The 16,685-nt window shown below is 32.6% G+C and overlaps 1 protein-coding gene and 1 pseudogene across 1 annotated transcript; both read right to left on the bottom strand.

The window, feature by feature from the left end:
* Positions 1 to 6,322: 6,322 nt before the first annotated feature.
* LOC148206712 (cold-regulated 413 plasma membrane protein 2-like) lies at positions 6,323 to 7,299 on the bottom strand. Its single transcript, XM_088114528.1, has 4 exons — positions 7,050 to 7,299; positions 6,856 to 6,963; positions 6,706 to 6,776; positions 6,323 to 6,627 (listed from the first exon to the last, which is right to left on the bottom strand). The coding sequence occupies exons 1-4, from the start codon at positions 7,229 to 7,231 to the stop codon at positions 6,380 to 6,382; spliced, it is 609 nt and encodes a 202-aa protein (XP_087970654.1). The 5' UTR covers positions 7,232 to 7,299; the 3' UTR covers positions 6,323 to 6,379.
* A 2,823-nt stretch (positions 7,300 to 10,122) lies between these two features.
* LOC148206713 (uncharacterized) overlaps positions 10,123 to 16,685 on the bottom strand; it is a 10,220-nt pseudogene continuing 3,657 nt past the window's right edge.

Raw genomic sequence — 16,685 nt, forward strand, 5'->3', positions numbered from 1 at the left:
AATAACCTTTGAAGACGTATGTTAGGGTTGGATCCCGAATGCGTTACAAGGGAAGAGCACTTAGGACTCCATACACCGGAACCGTAGTGCTTAGAATAAAAAATGAGTGATATGTGTATTTAGTTGATTAATGGAAAGTAAATGATCATTGTAATCATTGTAAATAGATTAAGAAAACAAGGTGTAATGTATCAGATTTATTTGAATGATATAAAATTTGAGTTTTTGTTTGAGTTGGTCTCATATTTTATTTTTTGAATACCATTGTTATTATGAGTTGTGGGTTTGTGGATTTCAGAATGTGGTAAAGTTTTGTGTTTGCTAAGTTGCAGGCTTGTTTGTAAGATGTTGGTGTTTGAGTGGTCATTATGGGTAACATGGGTGACTTATGAGAAAACCAGTTCATTTGAATCATAATTTGAGTGGGGGTGATGTCCTGTGAGGCCAAGGAGTGTTGAGTGACCCCTCATGAGTGGGGAGAGCAAGGTGTGCAAGGGATGAGTGAGGGTGTTGAAAAAACGGTCTGGTAATCGTTTACACCATTCTTGTAAACGATTACCCGAGAGGAAATTGGATTTTTGTACAGAAAGTCCAACACAAGTACTCAGTCAGGTGAACAGGGGTCACCATTAAGAAAAAGGTGACTTTTATGCAATTCTGCACCTGTCTGAGGCTGGTCCAGGTGTTTCAGTGCTGGGATAGGGTGGTTGGTGATGTGATGTGAGGCCAAGGAGTGTGGGGTGACCCCTCATCAGTTGGAGGAGCAAGGTGTGCAAGGGATGAGTGAGGGTGTTGAAAAAAGGGTCTGGTAATCGTTTACACCAACCCTGTAAACGATTACCCGAGAGAAAATTGGAATTTGTACAGAAAGTCCAACACAGGTACTCAGTCAGGTGAACAGGGGTCACCATTGGAAAAAGAAGTGACTTTTAGGCACTTTTGCACTTGTCTTAGGCTGTTCCTTGTGTTTCAGTGGTGGGAGAGGGAGGTTAGTGATGTGATTATGTCCCAATGATGGAGGAAAGTGATGTTTTGGCACCCCATGATGGAGGAAAGAAACAATGTTTATGAGATGAGCAACTTGGGTGAGATAACATGCTGTCAACTTTGACCTTTGCTGGCTATTTTACTGATAACTTTTCCCACCGACCTCCAAATGATGTGATTCTTTTTTTATTAGAAACTAGACTCAAAAATCTTTCCAATGACTACTAATTTGTAATTTTTGGACATCTGAGTTGGTACAGTTTATTGTTTCAAGTTAGCGTTTCATATATTTTTGCCAACTCTGACCTTTGCTTGTTCTTTTGCTCATAACTTTCTCCACCGAACTCCAAATGAGTTGATTCTTGTTTTGTTGGAATCTATACTCAAAGACCTTTCAAATTATGCCTTAGAAATCAATTTTACACCTTCTTTGACACTGTAATCGATTACAAGGACACTGTAAACGATTACCCGAGAGAAAATTGGATTTTGTACAGAAAGTCCAACACAGGTACTCAGTCAGGTGAACAGGGGTCACCATTGGAAAAAGAAGTGACTTTTAGGCACTTTTGCACTTGTCTTAGGCTGATCCTGGTGTTTTAGTGGTGGGAAGTGATGTTTTGGCACCCCATGATGGAGGAAAGAAACAATGTTTATGAGGTGAGCAACTTGGGTGAGATAACATGCTGTCAACTTTGACCTTTGCTGGCTATTTTACTGATAACTTTTCCCACCGACCTCCAAATGATGTGATTCTTTTTTTATTAGAAACTAGACTCAAAAATCTTTCCAATGACTACTAATTTGTAATTTTTGGACATCTGAGTTGGTACAGTTTATTGTTTCAAGTTAGCGTTTCATATATTTTTGCCAACTCTGACCTTTGCTTGTTCTTTTGCTCATAACTTTCTCCACCGAACTCCAAATGAGTTGATTCTTGTTTTGTTGGAATCTATACTCAAAGACCTTTCAAATTATGCCTTAGAAATCAATTTTACACCTTCTTTGACACTGTAATCGATTACAAGGACACTGTAAACGATTACCCGAGAGAAAATTGGATTTTGTACAGAAAGTCCAACACAGGTACTCAGTCAGGTGAACAGGGGTCACCATTGGAAAAAGAAGTGACTTTTAGGCACTTTTGCACTTGTCTTAGGCTGATCCTGGTGTTTTAGTGGTGGGAAGTGATGTTTTGGCACCCCATGATGGAGGAAAGAAACAATGTTTATGAGGTGAGCAACTTGGGTGAGATAACATGCTGTCAACTTTGACCTTTGCTGGCTATTTTACTGATAACTTTTCCCACCGACCTCCAAATGATGTGATTCTTTTTTTATTAGAAACTAGACTCAAAAATCTTTCCAATGACTACTAATTTGTAATTTTTGGACATCTGAGTTGGTACAGTTTATTGTTTCAAGTTAGCGTTTCATATATTTTTGCCAACTCTGACCTTTGCTTGTTCTTTTGCTCATAACTTTCTCCACCGAACTCCAAATGAGTTGATTCTTGTTTTGTTGGAATCTATACTCAAAGACCTTTCAAATTATGCCTTAGAAATCAATTTTACACCTTCTTTGAAACTGTAATCGATTACAAGGACACTGTAAACGATTACCCGACAGAAAATTGGATTTTGTACAGAAAGTCCAACACAGGTACTCAGTCAGGTGAACAGGGGTCACCATTGGAAAAAGAAGTGACTTTTAGGCACTTTTGCACTTGTCTTAGGCTGTTCCTTGTGTTTCAGTGGTGGGAGAGGGAGGTTAGTGATGTGATTATGTCCCAATGATGGAGGAAAGTGATGTTTTGGCACCCCATAATCGATTACAAGGACACTGTATACGATTACCATAGTGTTTTTTCTACAGATTGGCTCTGCACTTGTCCAACTTGGTCCCCTAAGTAAGAATGGCTTCTTCTCCACTTCTTGGGGCCACCTCCCATCACTTTCCACTCTCTACCTCGACTGAAACACCAACACCAAGTAAATACAAGTGGACTTGTGCTTGAAAGTAACAATTTTTGCCAATGATCACCCATGACACCACAGCTGACTACTTCAGTTCAACTTTCTGTACAAAACAATGATTTCTCTCGTGTAATCGTTTACGAGGCCACTGTAAACGATTACAATAGTGTTTTAGTTTTACAGACAACTGCAATGTCATTAAGTGGTATTGGTTAGTGGTATTGGTGTTTTACTCACAACTGCAATGGTATTAAGTGTATCATAAATTGAACATTACATAATAAATGTCGAGAATTGAGGAACCAGTTTTAAAGTAAACAACTTCATTAAATTAAAGACTTGAAATTATCAAAGTAGGAACTGTGGTACATAGTTCTTTATAATGCAGAAAATAAAGCCTAAACAACCAATTTTAAGTCTGAGGATTGTTTTCAGAAGCACTTTGGAAGTGTTGCAGTTGTTGTTCAATGTTCCCAACGCGCGATTGCAACGCATCAAACCTTGTAGTGATGACCATGTTCATGTTTCCAAATCTTGTTTCAAGGGCAAGATGGAGGACAGAGCGACACACAAGATGGAAGGGTTTCCCTGTGGACGACAGACCCACACAAAAGATGGAAGCTTCGAAGATGGAGGAGAGAACGACAGCGAAGATGCAAGCTTCGAAGATGGACGACAGAGCGAGAGAACGAGACACGAGATCGAAGGGTTGAACGCACGTCTTTCCCACCCTAAACCGCCAACCCCAAAACTTAAAATTTTAGTCTGAAAATCCCAAAATACCCCTCACCCCGTAACCCTTTCTCTGTTTTATTTTCAAATTATTTAGCCAATGCAGAGCTGACACGTGGCGTTGTGAAATCGGTGTCAAAATTTCGTTGTCCAAATAACATTTTCCTATTTGAAATGTGTGTCAATGAAAGAAAACAACAGAAGGAACGGTGAAGGTTGTTAATTAGTTGGTGCATTTTAACATTGTTGAGTTGATGAAGGAGCGTTGTTGGTCTTTGAAGAAAAAGCGGGCACATGGTTGAAGTTAATAGCCAGGTATGAAGTGTGCTTTTCAAAGTGGGGTGAACTGGTGAGTAAATGGGTCGCCGGAAATCAGTTTTTAGAAATATAGTTATGGAAAATTTTATCCAAAATTGATGAGGAAGTGCGAAAATTTTGTTTTTTCCATGACGAGGCACAATGGTTCGTCGTGTTGAGGAGATTTGGTTGTGGTGCTCGTGGTTAGAGTTCGCCATGGAGGGCAGTGGTGGTTTACTGGTGATGAAGATCCTGGTGGTGACATAAGGACGAATTTGCGATCTGCTGTGGTTTTTGATAGTGCCACCATAAAGGAGATATAGGTGTGTCATTGTGTGATGTATTTTTTTCGACGTTATTGACTTGGTGGTCAGTGCAGAGGCAGACATGGTTGTGGTGGCTCATGGTTCTATGATGATTCTTGGAGTTGCGGGAAGGAACGGTGGCGAAGCGAAACAGAATAGTGCGATATAGGATTTTGGGGTAGGCGATTGGGTTTTGGGTTTCTTTGCAGGTTCGCAAGCATTGTTATGGTGTGCTTCACTGCCAAAAATATAAAACCCAAAAAAAGAAAAGAAAAAGGAATGAGAAAAAAGACGAACATTTACCCAAGAATTTTATTGACAAATTTTTTTTATGGGTAATTACCGATAGAAAAATTCATTCATAATTACTGACAAAACAGGAAAATCGTTGGTAAAATTTAACGATGGACTTTTAATGTTGGTAAACTTTTGATAATTTTAATTTTATCGACAAATTTTATGCATTATTGATAAATTTTGGCATCGATATAACCTCAATTTTTCTTGTAGTGACTGGTGAAGTGAGATTTGCGAGTGTGATAATGAGAGTTCACAAGATTGTTAAATCTTGATTATGTTCTTTAGTTGCTTGTGGATCGTGTGATGGTGGTCATCTTTGTGGTGTGGGGTTCTATGACGACGTTTCTGGTGGTAACAATGATATTTTTGTAGGGAGAAACTCATGATGTGCAGATATGTGAAAGGATGGCGTGTCCTAGTTATATTTCCATCTGCATTAGGTAGTTTCAATGGCAAGAGGTGATAGAGAAAAGAAGTTGCTACTATGGTTGGTTGGTTCACATAGAGATATGTTTAGACAATGGTGTTGTATTCAACATTAGTGTGTTGGGAGGTGGTTGAATGATATATGGGTTTGTTGTATGAAATATTTTTTCATATCGACTACGTGTTTAACCAGTATAAAAAAATTGTAATTTTACATCAATTTTGGTACCAGTATAAAAAGTAGAAATTTTTTATATCCTATACTTTTATACTAATTTTATAATCAGTATAAAAAATGTTTTTTAATCAGTATAACAAGTCTTTTTCACATTAATATATACGAGTACACAAGAAATATCAAACACTTTAAAGTGATTCCGACATAGCCTCGAAAGATCACAGTGATGATGCTCCGAGATCTTTTGCACCAAAAAGTGCAATGCAACACTTTCTCCAATGTCAACAATGTCAGGTGAGGGATCAAACGCAAGAAAAAGCACAAATAAAAAAAAATCCTAAAAAAGAATAATCGCAACAAATTTAAAAACATGCAAAGGTTTGCCATAAACCTTGCTTTGATACGAAACCTCAAGCTATTGCAACTATTACGAGAATCTTTTAATGCGTTTTTTAGTTTCAAACTCTTACTCTCATAAACTTTGATAGAATAGTATATTATAATCCCAAATTTTATAGAATAATTCAAAAAATTGACTGATAAAATGGATCATGTTTATAAAAATATTGATTTAACATCAATGTCTATTTTAACCCCATATTTGGAAAATTATCAACAATTTAAAGTTTCAAACCTTTAGTTGAAATGTAAAAAAAAAAACGTGATTACTCAAATCAATTTCAAATTACACACTAATGTTTAATTAACATATATATTTCGATTTATCTATGTAAAAATTAAAATGGTAATATATCATACATAATTTTTTATGTAATAATAATATTCCGTGCTTTCAATGTTTGCGTCTTTTAAAATTATTATTTATTTTATTCACAAAAGTTTACCGATTCTTTACTAAACAAATAAAGACTAAAAAAGTCTACAGAATTCAAATTTTTTTTTCATCCATGAAAATTCAAGCAAATTAGTTATTAGCTATTTTTTGCCTTAATATTCCAAAATAGTGTTCAAACTAAATTTTGCAGGAGAGGATTCGCTGAATGTTGAGAACTGCCGAGTGAAATTATGTTAAATTCAACATTGGTGTGATGATGGAGTTATTTTGTGAAGACTAGTAACAAACTTCACCATCTAAAATTTTATTTTTCTAACAGATTACATCATCACCAACTGCTATGTCTTGTATTTTTTTTGTTTGATGTCAATGATGCCTTATACTTAATGGATAATGAATGCACAAATAGGATAGACAATGAGGAGGAGGATGCCAAGAGTATTTGATATTCCATGTTTCTGTGTGAAAGAATTTCTGAATCCACCAGAAGCCCTGATATGTTCTTGTAGAAGGTAACAACCGATGAAAAGATCAATCGCTAATCCAATCCAGTTATTCCTTAATTTCTGAGCAAATATGTCGGGGGCTACTATCAAAATAAGAATCATTGAACCAGGAATTTCCAGCCAATCTGCACGTCATTTACGACACTAGTTATGCAAAATTGATCATGCATATTGAAACAAGGCTTAGAAATAGTTAAGCATACCGGGAAAATGTCTAGGGAAGAAAAGCCTCAGCACAACTGTGACGAATGCAATCCATTTTCCCACATCACCTCTGAACGATTATACTCAATCAATGTATATTTTGTAAAAGCGATAACAAAAGAAAGAGAAACTATAAATGTCATGGTCACCTTAAAAAGGAGAACAGCGATTCAGGAAAGCTGAAAAATATATAAGGCACTAATAACGCTGTCAACATATTCGTCCTCCAGTTTGTGCTATCCAGTATAAGCAAATAACTGAAACAAATATTTGTCTAAGAACTCAATTAAATTAACATAAATATTAATCTTATATTTTTAAGAGGCAAGAAATTTGAACTTACATGGCAGCGAAGGAAGCGAGCCATTTAAAGAAAGAACCGCCAAAGGCTTTGCCTCCTACCAGGGTTGCATCGTGGAGGAGCTTCTTGGCCGCAAGCTTGAGCTCGTTTAGATCGGAATCAATTAAACTATCAACTACAGTATCGCTTTTCGTATCCACGTACTGTTGTAATATTCTACGCATTGTGCTTCTGATCTCTGCTCACAATTCACCACCAATGAATGAATGCAGTAAGTCGTTGATGTGCAGTGATGGAGAACGATAAGGGTATGGAGAGTTTGAAAGTGAGGAAGTGTAGAATGTTGTGTTATATATGATATGAGGTCCTAATTCGTTGTTTGGACCAATGGTGAGGGAATGTAAAACTATGCGAACTTTCGGATCCTCTTCGCTTTCACTCTTTTTATGTTTACCATGTCCTATTACGGGTTTGTGATCCAAATTGCATTCCGTCCTTTTCTTTAACATCTTGCAAACTGTCATTAATTACTATATGCAAAATAAACTTTATTTTTTGCATGTTAAACTATAATTAAATAAAGGCTTAATACCTCTTTTTGTCCCTCTTTATAAGGGAAATGTTCAATTTCGTCCTACCTTTTTCAAAAAGTTCAATGTGGTCCCAAGTTGTGTAAAAAGTGTCCAATTTAATCCTTTTTGGTCACGGTGTTAAATATTTAACGATCCTGCTGACAGCGTGGACTGATGTGTGCATCGTGGCTTTTTTCCTTCGTAACGTGGCAGTTGACGTGGCAGTGGCAGTGAAAAATTCTGAGTTAGGGTTTGGGTATTTTCTCCCATCCTTACTTCTACAGTTTGGAGCCAATTGGATTCGAAGCTGTTACAGGGCACAAACAACGTTTGTTTTGTTTAGTTTGGGACTTTGTGTACCCTTTTGCGCCGGGTGGCATTGATATCCCCATGGTCAACCCCTTCGCTCCTGGGGCACCAAGCTTGGATGGACTTGGGTGTTCCAAGATTATTGTGTGTGTGGCTAGCGAGGATAAAATTAGGGATAGAGGGGTTTGGTACTTGGAGGGTGTGAGAAAGAGTGGGTGGCAAGGAAAACTGGAATTGTTTGAAGAGCAAGTGATGAGAACGGAGAGTGTAATTTTGTCGTCGAAGCCCCTGGTTGAAGAAGCATCAATGGAGAATCCTCCCACGGCCATTTTTTGCTGGCTCTGTTTTTCCTTTCTAAACACTGAAAACATGTATATTTTAATGTTAATTAAAATTAATGTTAATTAAAATTAATGTTAATTAAAATTAATGTTAATTAAAATTAATGTTAATTAAAATTAATTAGGGGTTGTAAGAATTTTTATTTCCTGTTAACGTTAATTAAAAATAATTTGGGGTTGTTAATTTCTGTTGTAAGTGATAAATTTTAATTATTTCTCTGATTCTAAGTGAGAAATTTAATTAAACCAATTGAATCCTAATTACTCTAGTTAAACCCCAATGCTGATTCATCTCAATACCCTAATCTGAAGAATTTTTTCCCCAATTTTGTTTGCCTTCCTCTTCTTCGCGGAAACCCCAACTTAAGGCGGCTTGGGAGTCTTGGAGCTCGTGCAAAAGGATTGCTAGGGGAGCAACTTTATTCTTCCCCATATATGTTTTCGGGTTCGGGGACAACCCCAGCCCTAGGGAAAACTCTCCTGCCGTGCAAGTAGCAGCGGGGTTCTCTTTGTTCTCCCTCTTTTCTCTGTTCGAGCTTGCCGTTGTAGGAGATCCTCATCCTCTCTGTTCTGGTTCGCGGGCGCAGTGGTCATGACCGTAGCATCTCTAGCGACTACGCAGCACAGGGGTTTCTGTTCTCGCATTTCTTTTGACACTGCCACTGCCACGTCAACTGCCACGTTACGAAGGAAAAAAGCCACGTTGCACACATCAGTCCACGCTGTCAGCAGGATCGTTAAATATTTAACGCCGTGACCAAAAAGGATTAAATTGGACACTTTTTACACAACTTGGGACCACATTGAACTTTTTGAAAAAGGTAGGACGAAATTGAACATTTCCCTTATAAAGAGGGACAAAAACAGGTATTAAGCCTTAAATAAATTTGATTTTTTTTTATCTGCTGCAACTAATCTAAAAAGCAGTTTTTTAATGTAATCTTATTTTGATCGATTTAGGTCATCTCCGACATAGGTATAAGAAACGTAAAAGAAGGATCCTCTTAAGTTGGTTTTCAAGTGATGCTTACGTTAGGTTATTATACGTACCATGTTCATACCATTGCGGGTTATGTGATTTCATCATTTTAACATCCATTAAATACTTCTTTTATGTATCGTATAATTATTTGATGTTTTTCTCTTTGTGTATGATATGAGTAGTTATAGAGGAAGAATTTGGATGACTAATTATACAGTCTTTTTGCCCATATCTTAATTGGGAATAAATCATGTTTTATTCACTTATAATAGATGCGTAGTCCACGATAATAAAATTACTCGAGTTAATAAGATGAGTGTAAAATAATATGTACATAATCTAAAATTATTTTCACAATATATGTCAAAGACATTCTATCTTGTTTTAAGTATGTACTCCGTAAACGACACAAAAATATTTGAGCCAAAGTTATATTAAATTTTAAGTTAGGGTTAATTTTTATCTATTAACCAATTATAATTTTTTTTTTCATATTATGAAATAAACAATTTAAAATACAATATACATTGTTAATATTTAATTATTTATATCAAATCTTAAATAAACAAAATATTCCTATCGACGTACTTTTTTAATGCTAGTAGTTTCTCCTCTAACTGTTTGGCCCATTTCTAAATAGATAATAAAATATTGGGTTAAATATGTTTTTAGTCCCTAAACTATTGGTCGTTTCTGGTTTTCATCCCTCTTTCAAAATAAGGTACAATTTGGTCTTCATTCTTTTCGAAACTTTAGTTTTAGTCCTCTAAAACTAACACCGTTAAAATTTAGTTGACGTGGCTAACGGTAGACTGACACACTATTTTTTTTTCAAGTGTTTCTCACCATTTCTCCCTCTCTCTCTCTTCCTTCCATCTTCCACCCAACTCCATCTTTCACAGCATCTCCGATCACATCTCTAACATAACCAACTTTCTTTCCTCCTTCTTCCTGTCATTCCTTCCTGCAGGGTGGTTAATCTCACTCAAATTTACTGCCACTGCTGCAACCAGATTAGCATCTACTGATTCCATTGGAATCCTCTTCTCCCTAAATGCAGGTCTTTTCCTTAAGGTAGGAAGTGGATCCTCTTTCCTTTCAGAAAAATCATCTCTTCTCTGGAAAGTATTATCATTTAGTTTAGCCTATGATTTACCATCTCTCTGTTCTTTATGGTGACTTGTCTCTACCCTTTCATGAAGTTGCTTTCTTGTGTCCTTCCACCATCCACGCTCTAAAATAAAAGAAAGCAATCAGATTATATTTATTTTGTGTTTGTAAGTCATATTTCTACTTCATGCAAAAGAAGGCTCGGGTTGCTCAAAATTACAAAATCTTCTTTAATTCCAACCACATTTTACAACAAAATGAATAGAACACATTATAACCGAAAAAAAGAGAGCATTTTTTCTAGCATAAAATGAAAGAAATATTGCACTTGCATGACTAGAGTCAATATTCAAATCATCCCTATACAGGACTCCCAATCACGACTCATGACTGAAAAGATAACAGAAAATACGAAGATAATACAAAACCAAAATAAATAAAAAATGAAAACTCACCACCTGCTTTCCTTTGACCTGAGCTTTGGCCAACCTCCCAGTGCTACCTCGTTTCTCGTGCTGTTATAAGACATGCATATGCAAGCCTAAGGTGGTTATATATATACAGAGGACTTGAAGGCATGGTGCTGAACACGAACCCCACTACATCACCCCCAAAAAAATAGAATGCGTACACTGAATAAAAATCAAGCACACAAAATTTAAAATCTCTAGTTAAATGAAGAGATTTTATTTCATATGGAAACACAAGTAACTAAATATTCTAAGCGCTTCCAAATTTGAAGCCGTAAGAATAATTTCCGATAGCAAGAATTTTGATATAGTTCCGACAGTGTAAAAAACAAATTAAAAGCGAAAGAAAGTAAGAATGAAAATAAGGGAGATGTGGATACTTGAGTGGGATGAGGTGCATGCTGATCATTTGGTTTATTGTGAAGAGAGGCAGATCGTTGCTTAGTCGAAGGAGGATCATGTTCTTTCAGCCGTCGATGGTCTCCATTTTGTACGTTAGCGCCGTTTGCCACTCTCTCTTTCTAATGAAAGATGAAGTTTTGGGTGGAAGATGGAAGGAAGAGAGAGGGGGAGAAATGGTGAGAAACAGAAAAAAAAAATACTGTGTCCGTCTACCGTTAGCCACGTCAGCTAAATTTTAACGGTGTTAGTTTTAGAGGACTAAAACCAAAGTTTCGAAAAGAATGAGGACCAAATTGTACCTTATTTTGAAAGAGGGACTAAAACCAGAAACGACCAATAGTTTAGGGACTAAAAACATATTTAACCCTAAAATATTCTCTACCTATGATAGTAAGTATTTGTGAGCATACATAAGTATTTTTGTTATTCCTAATCAATATTTACTAAAATACATATTAAAAATAAATAAAGTTAATGTTGATTAATTTAATGTTTATATTTATTTAAGTTAGTATGGTGTAAATGAATGTTAATTATGAATAAAAGTAAGATAAATATTAAAAATAAGTAAGAATTAGTATCAATTTAACAAATATTATAATCTTATTTAATTTTAATATTTAATTTATTTAATTTAACATCAGATAAACAAATATTCAATATTAACAAACAAAAAAATTAAAATACAAGCTTATCATCTATTTAGTAGACTAACCTATTTGTTTTTAATTTTTTTTAAGTACGTTAATGCTTAACAAACACTAATTATAAAAAAACAAAAATAAATAAGGTTAATTAGTATGAATTTAACTAACACTAACTTCATTATTTTTAATATTTATATTTATTTTATTGTTAACTTAATCAATGCTAAATTATATATTCTAAATTCATGTGCATTCTTCATATTAAATATTAATTGTAAGTTATTTTTAATCTAAACCCAGATTGAAAGATGACAAATATATTTACTCATAAATTTCTTCTTTTATTTTATATCAATTCTATCATATTCATTTTTATTCATATTCATAAATCTCATCATTTATTTTTTATTCATATTCATAACCAAGCCAATACAAAAGTTTTAAAATAAAACTCTTAACATCGATCAAGATGGCTCTAAACTGCTTAATTAAAAAATTAATTTAAATTAATTATTTTAAAATTAGTGATAACTTAGCATTGATTAAACTGATACTAGTTAGAATTCAAAGCAAATCTTAACAAATTAGCATTCATAATTTTGACATTAATTATATACACATGCAATGCAAAGCTCAAGCAATTAGCATCAACTTTTTTTTAGCATCGATTTTTGATCATGCTATATAAGTTTTTTCTCATAATGTAAATTCGACCTATAACGATATAAATTATTATTTTATTATGATATTATAGAAAATGGGAGTAAAGTAGATGGGTTTAATGAATACTAATATTAAAATATATTTTTCCTTTTTTTATATATATAATCTAAATACTCTGAAACATACTCTCCAGTGTGGGGACATTGAAAGGCTCCCACAATAACCATGGTCATAATATTAATAAATGTTTGACTGCTTATACCATGTGCAAGCCACAAACTTTTTAGACGAGGAAGATGTGATGGTGTATAGTGAGAATACAAGACTTTGTCTAATATGAATAATGCTTTTAAAGTCCAACGGCTCATTAAACTCATAAAAATAAAGATGTAAAATTTAATAGTTTAATTGGCATAAAATCGGAATCAAACTATTAAATAACATCATAATTTTATGATAATGAACTTAAATAAAACACAAATTTATAAATTAATATTTAAAATACATAGAATAGTTTAAAATAATATATATATATATATATACTTATATATATATATATATATATATATATATTATTTTAATTAAAATTTTAATAATACCAATGAGTTTTATTAGATCGGGACGAAAATTCCACGTGATTTAAAAGTTATAGGATTAGTTGTTTCTTTCTTCAGTTATAACTCCTCTTAATTATATCTTTGTTAAATTGTAATTGGGGTCTTCCTTTTATATAATTTTCTTTGTCTTTCTTTTATTAATTATATTCATTCGTTCATTTATTCATTTAATAGACAATATGTTTTCTCTCTTATTTCTTATCATTTTATTTTCTTTGTAAAATGATGTTTGTTAATAGTTTTTCTTAAGATGAAGTTTTCATTTATTTATACATGATAAATATACTTTATTTATAATTAATATGATATTTTTTAATTTAACAATTTACACGTATAATAAAATAACTAATAATTTAGGTTGATTTTTATTTTAATTTAAAACTACAATTGATCAGTTATTGTTCAACAATTTCTTATTTGATAAATTATTAAACGGGTTCACATCCGTTGTACCGATTTGATATGGATGTTGGTTTTCCCGTACAATCACTCTAGACTCGAATGCAATCACAATACTATCAATTTAAGTATTATAGTTATAATCTTCATTTTAAACTTAATTAACTAAACATGGAACCAATTATGGTTCGCTAATTAAGTATGGGAGTTTAATATAAATGCATAATGTTTTCTATTTTAATTTACTGTTTTTATTACATACATAATTTTACTTTTAACATTTATGCCAAAACAAAATAACTATTTCCTAAAAATGTTAAGTACATACCTTAGAAATTGTTAGTTGTTGACAGTTATATATTTTGTTAACATTTAATGACATGCATTTTTAAATAGTTTTAAATTGTATGCAACTTTTCTTCAACCGTGTGTGGCAGTTTGTGGCAGAAGTAACTACAATCTTTTTTAAAACACGAGGAGATGAGAAGGCAGATCTTTGCACATGCTTTTATTCTGTGTTTCTTCCACATATAGCCATTTGTCCATGTTACACAAAATCAAGTTATTGTTTATAATATTATTAAAAAGAAAATTTAGCTTCTTAAGTAGACCAGATAGATTCAAACCAATGAGAGTGAGGATGAACAAAAAGAGGGAGAGAGAGGAGGGAAAAGGGTGTTACAAACTTATTATAATCGTATTGTAGCTCTTAGATCAGATAATGTTCTTAGTATCTATCATTGTTATGCAAATATAATCGTACACTTCTAAACCTTATTATATCATTGTAAATATGTATTATTTATAGACAATGTTGGATCTCCCTTATACATTATTTCATATTGAAACATATATACAATTATACATGAATATATGATTTGATAGCAGTTTAAAAAAAAAAAATATATATATATATATATATATATATAAGTTTAATAAACAATAAATTCTATTAAAATAAGTTTTAAATGATTTTGATATCAAAATTTTGAATTTAAATCAATTCTAAAAAATTGAGTTATAAAATAATATTCTATATGTATTTATATATTATAAATCTATCTTATTTATGATAATTCAGACATCTCTAACCTAAAGGTGTAAAATTGGTATAATCATGAAACTATAAAGCTGAAGTAAAATAAAAAAAATAAATCCTTTCTGAATGAGATGTAAATGACTTCCCAGCCATGCATATATGCTGAACTTGCAAGATAAGTCTAAAATAATAATTTAGAAGGGTTGAGAAAGAGGAAAGAACCATACCGAAAGACACATGATTATGTAACTTTTTATATGCAATTTTGTATTATATAAGATTGACTCAGTTGCAGGCTTAAGAAGCTTGCTGCATACTTCAACATGCTTGCTGGTGAAGCTAACTAAAGGGATCGAAATCTTATTTTAGGGTATAGGACTTACGCGAGTTCACTTGAGTTTGGTCAAGCTTATCTTTCAACCCAATCATAATATTTTGAATTCAATTAGTTCGGGTTTATGTATTTTTCTATTATATCCAATTCAATATAATACATATTTAAATTAGGTTTGGCCACTTAAGTTAATGGACTTAATTTCTTTCATAAAACTTATAATTTTAATATTTATTTTAAACATTTTAGAATACTTTTTAAAATAAATTATATTATTTAATATTTTAAACACATATTTAATAAATAAAATAAATTTAATAATAATTATTGTTACTATGGGCTCATAGCCTACCGAACCGTAAAGGTGCAGAAAAGTCGGCTGACCGATGATACTTCCCAGGTCCATAAATCGATCGGTAAAAACAACCGTTAAGGTAATCAATGATAATAACTGTCGTTGATGGAGAGTCAATGAAATAATTGTAATTTATTGACAGTTAATAGAAATAATGTCATTTATTGGTGAATAATGAGTCAGACCTAACTGTAAGCTCGTTGTAATTTATAAATATTTGTCTGAGAAAGAGGACATGTAACTTTTAAGTTTCAACTCTGATGACTAATCCTCATTATCAGATTTATTACGCAAAATCACTGACTTGAGCGTCAGAGCACCATCCCCAGTAAGGATCTAAATTCTGCCGAAACAATTATTTTTATTTTTATTTAATAATCTTTAAGTATTTGAGTTTAATATATAGAACACATATCTTAACTCATAGGAGATTATACTAAATAGATTGAGTCAAATTTAAAATCATATGTAATTATATGTAACAATTTAAAAGAGAAAATAAATTTAATTTAAATATGTAAGAATGTATGGACAAATATAATTTTTTTTATATTCTTTTAAAAATACACGTGTGTTTCATTTAAAAATTTTAAAGTATTTTTTCATGGATTAGAAACAACAAAGGGAATTGAATTGTATTTTTTTTTAAATTATACATGAAGATTTTGCTTTTTGAAAGATAAAGATTTTTTTTTCCTAAAAGAACAAGGGAGAGACCATATATTTTCACTGTTGATTTGTAATTAGTTATAGAAAAGCTTTCAAATTTCACTTTCGTACAAAAATTTAGTATTATTTATAGTATTATAGTGACTCTTAGCCACACACACTCATATTCATTTTCCGTGTTTCAAGTATTTATAAGTTGTCTCATCTTGCACTGCCAAATAAATTAAAAAGAATATTAAATCAAGGTGTTTTAAATAGACGAATGAAAATTTTAAACTCAAACTTATAGCAAAAGCACTCAAAGAGATAATTATACTGAAAGTTCACCTTCTTTCATGTTTCCTGATAAGGCTTTCAAAAGGTAATCTTCTGCATCATCCTCTTAGAACATGATTTGTATGCCATTTTTTAAAATTATAGATTAAATATTTTTTTGTTTATTATAATGCATAAAAGTGACTACAGTAAATATATTGTTTCGGTTGTATTGGGTCGATAGACGATCGTTTCGTTCTAGTCTGTTCTAAGTCTTAATTGTTTGCATTTGTCCTTCAATCCACTCCAAGCTGATTGAGGATTGACCTACATAAAACATTACATGCTCAAGTCAAATGTGTCTCAGAAAATCTTAAAGTATTAGAATATATCAAAAAGTGTCTTTACCTCCAAATCAAATCTTTATTTATAGAATTTATAGTAATCAAATATATTAATTAATCATTATTGGTCATTAAGATATTCATTAACCATCCATTAATGATTGATACCC

The sequence above is a fragment of the Vigna umbellata genome, chromosome 1, assembly GCF_029865625.1.
Source record: "Vigna umbellata cultivar VRB3 chromosome 1, Vumbellata_1.0, whole genome shotgun sequence".
In the NCBI taxonomy this organism is placed as follows: domain Eukaryota; kingdom Viridiplantae; phylum Streptophyta; class Magnoliopsida; order Fabales; family Fabaceae; genus Vigna; species Vigna umbellata.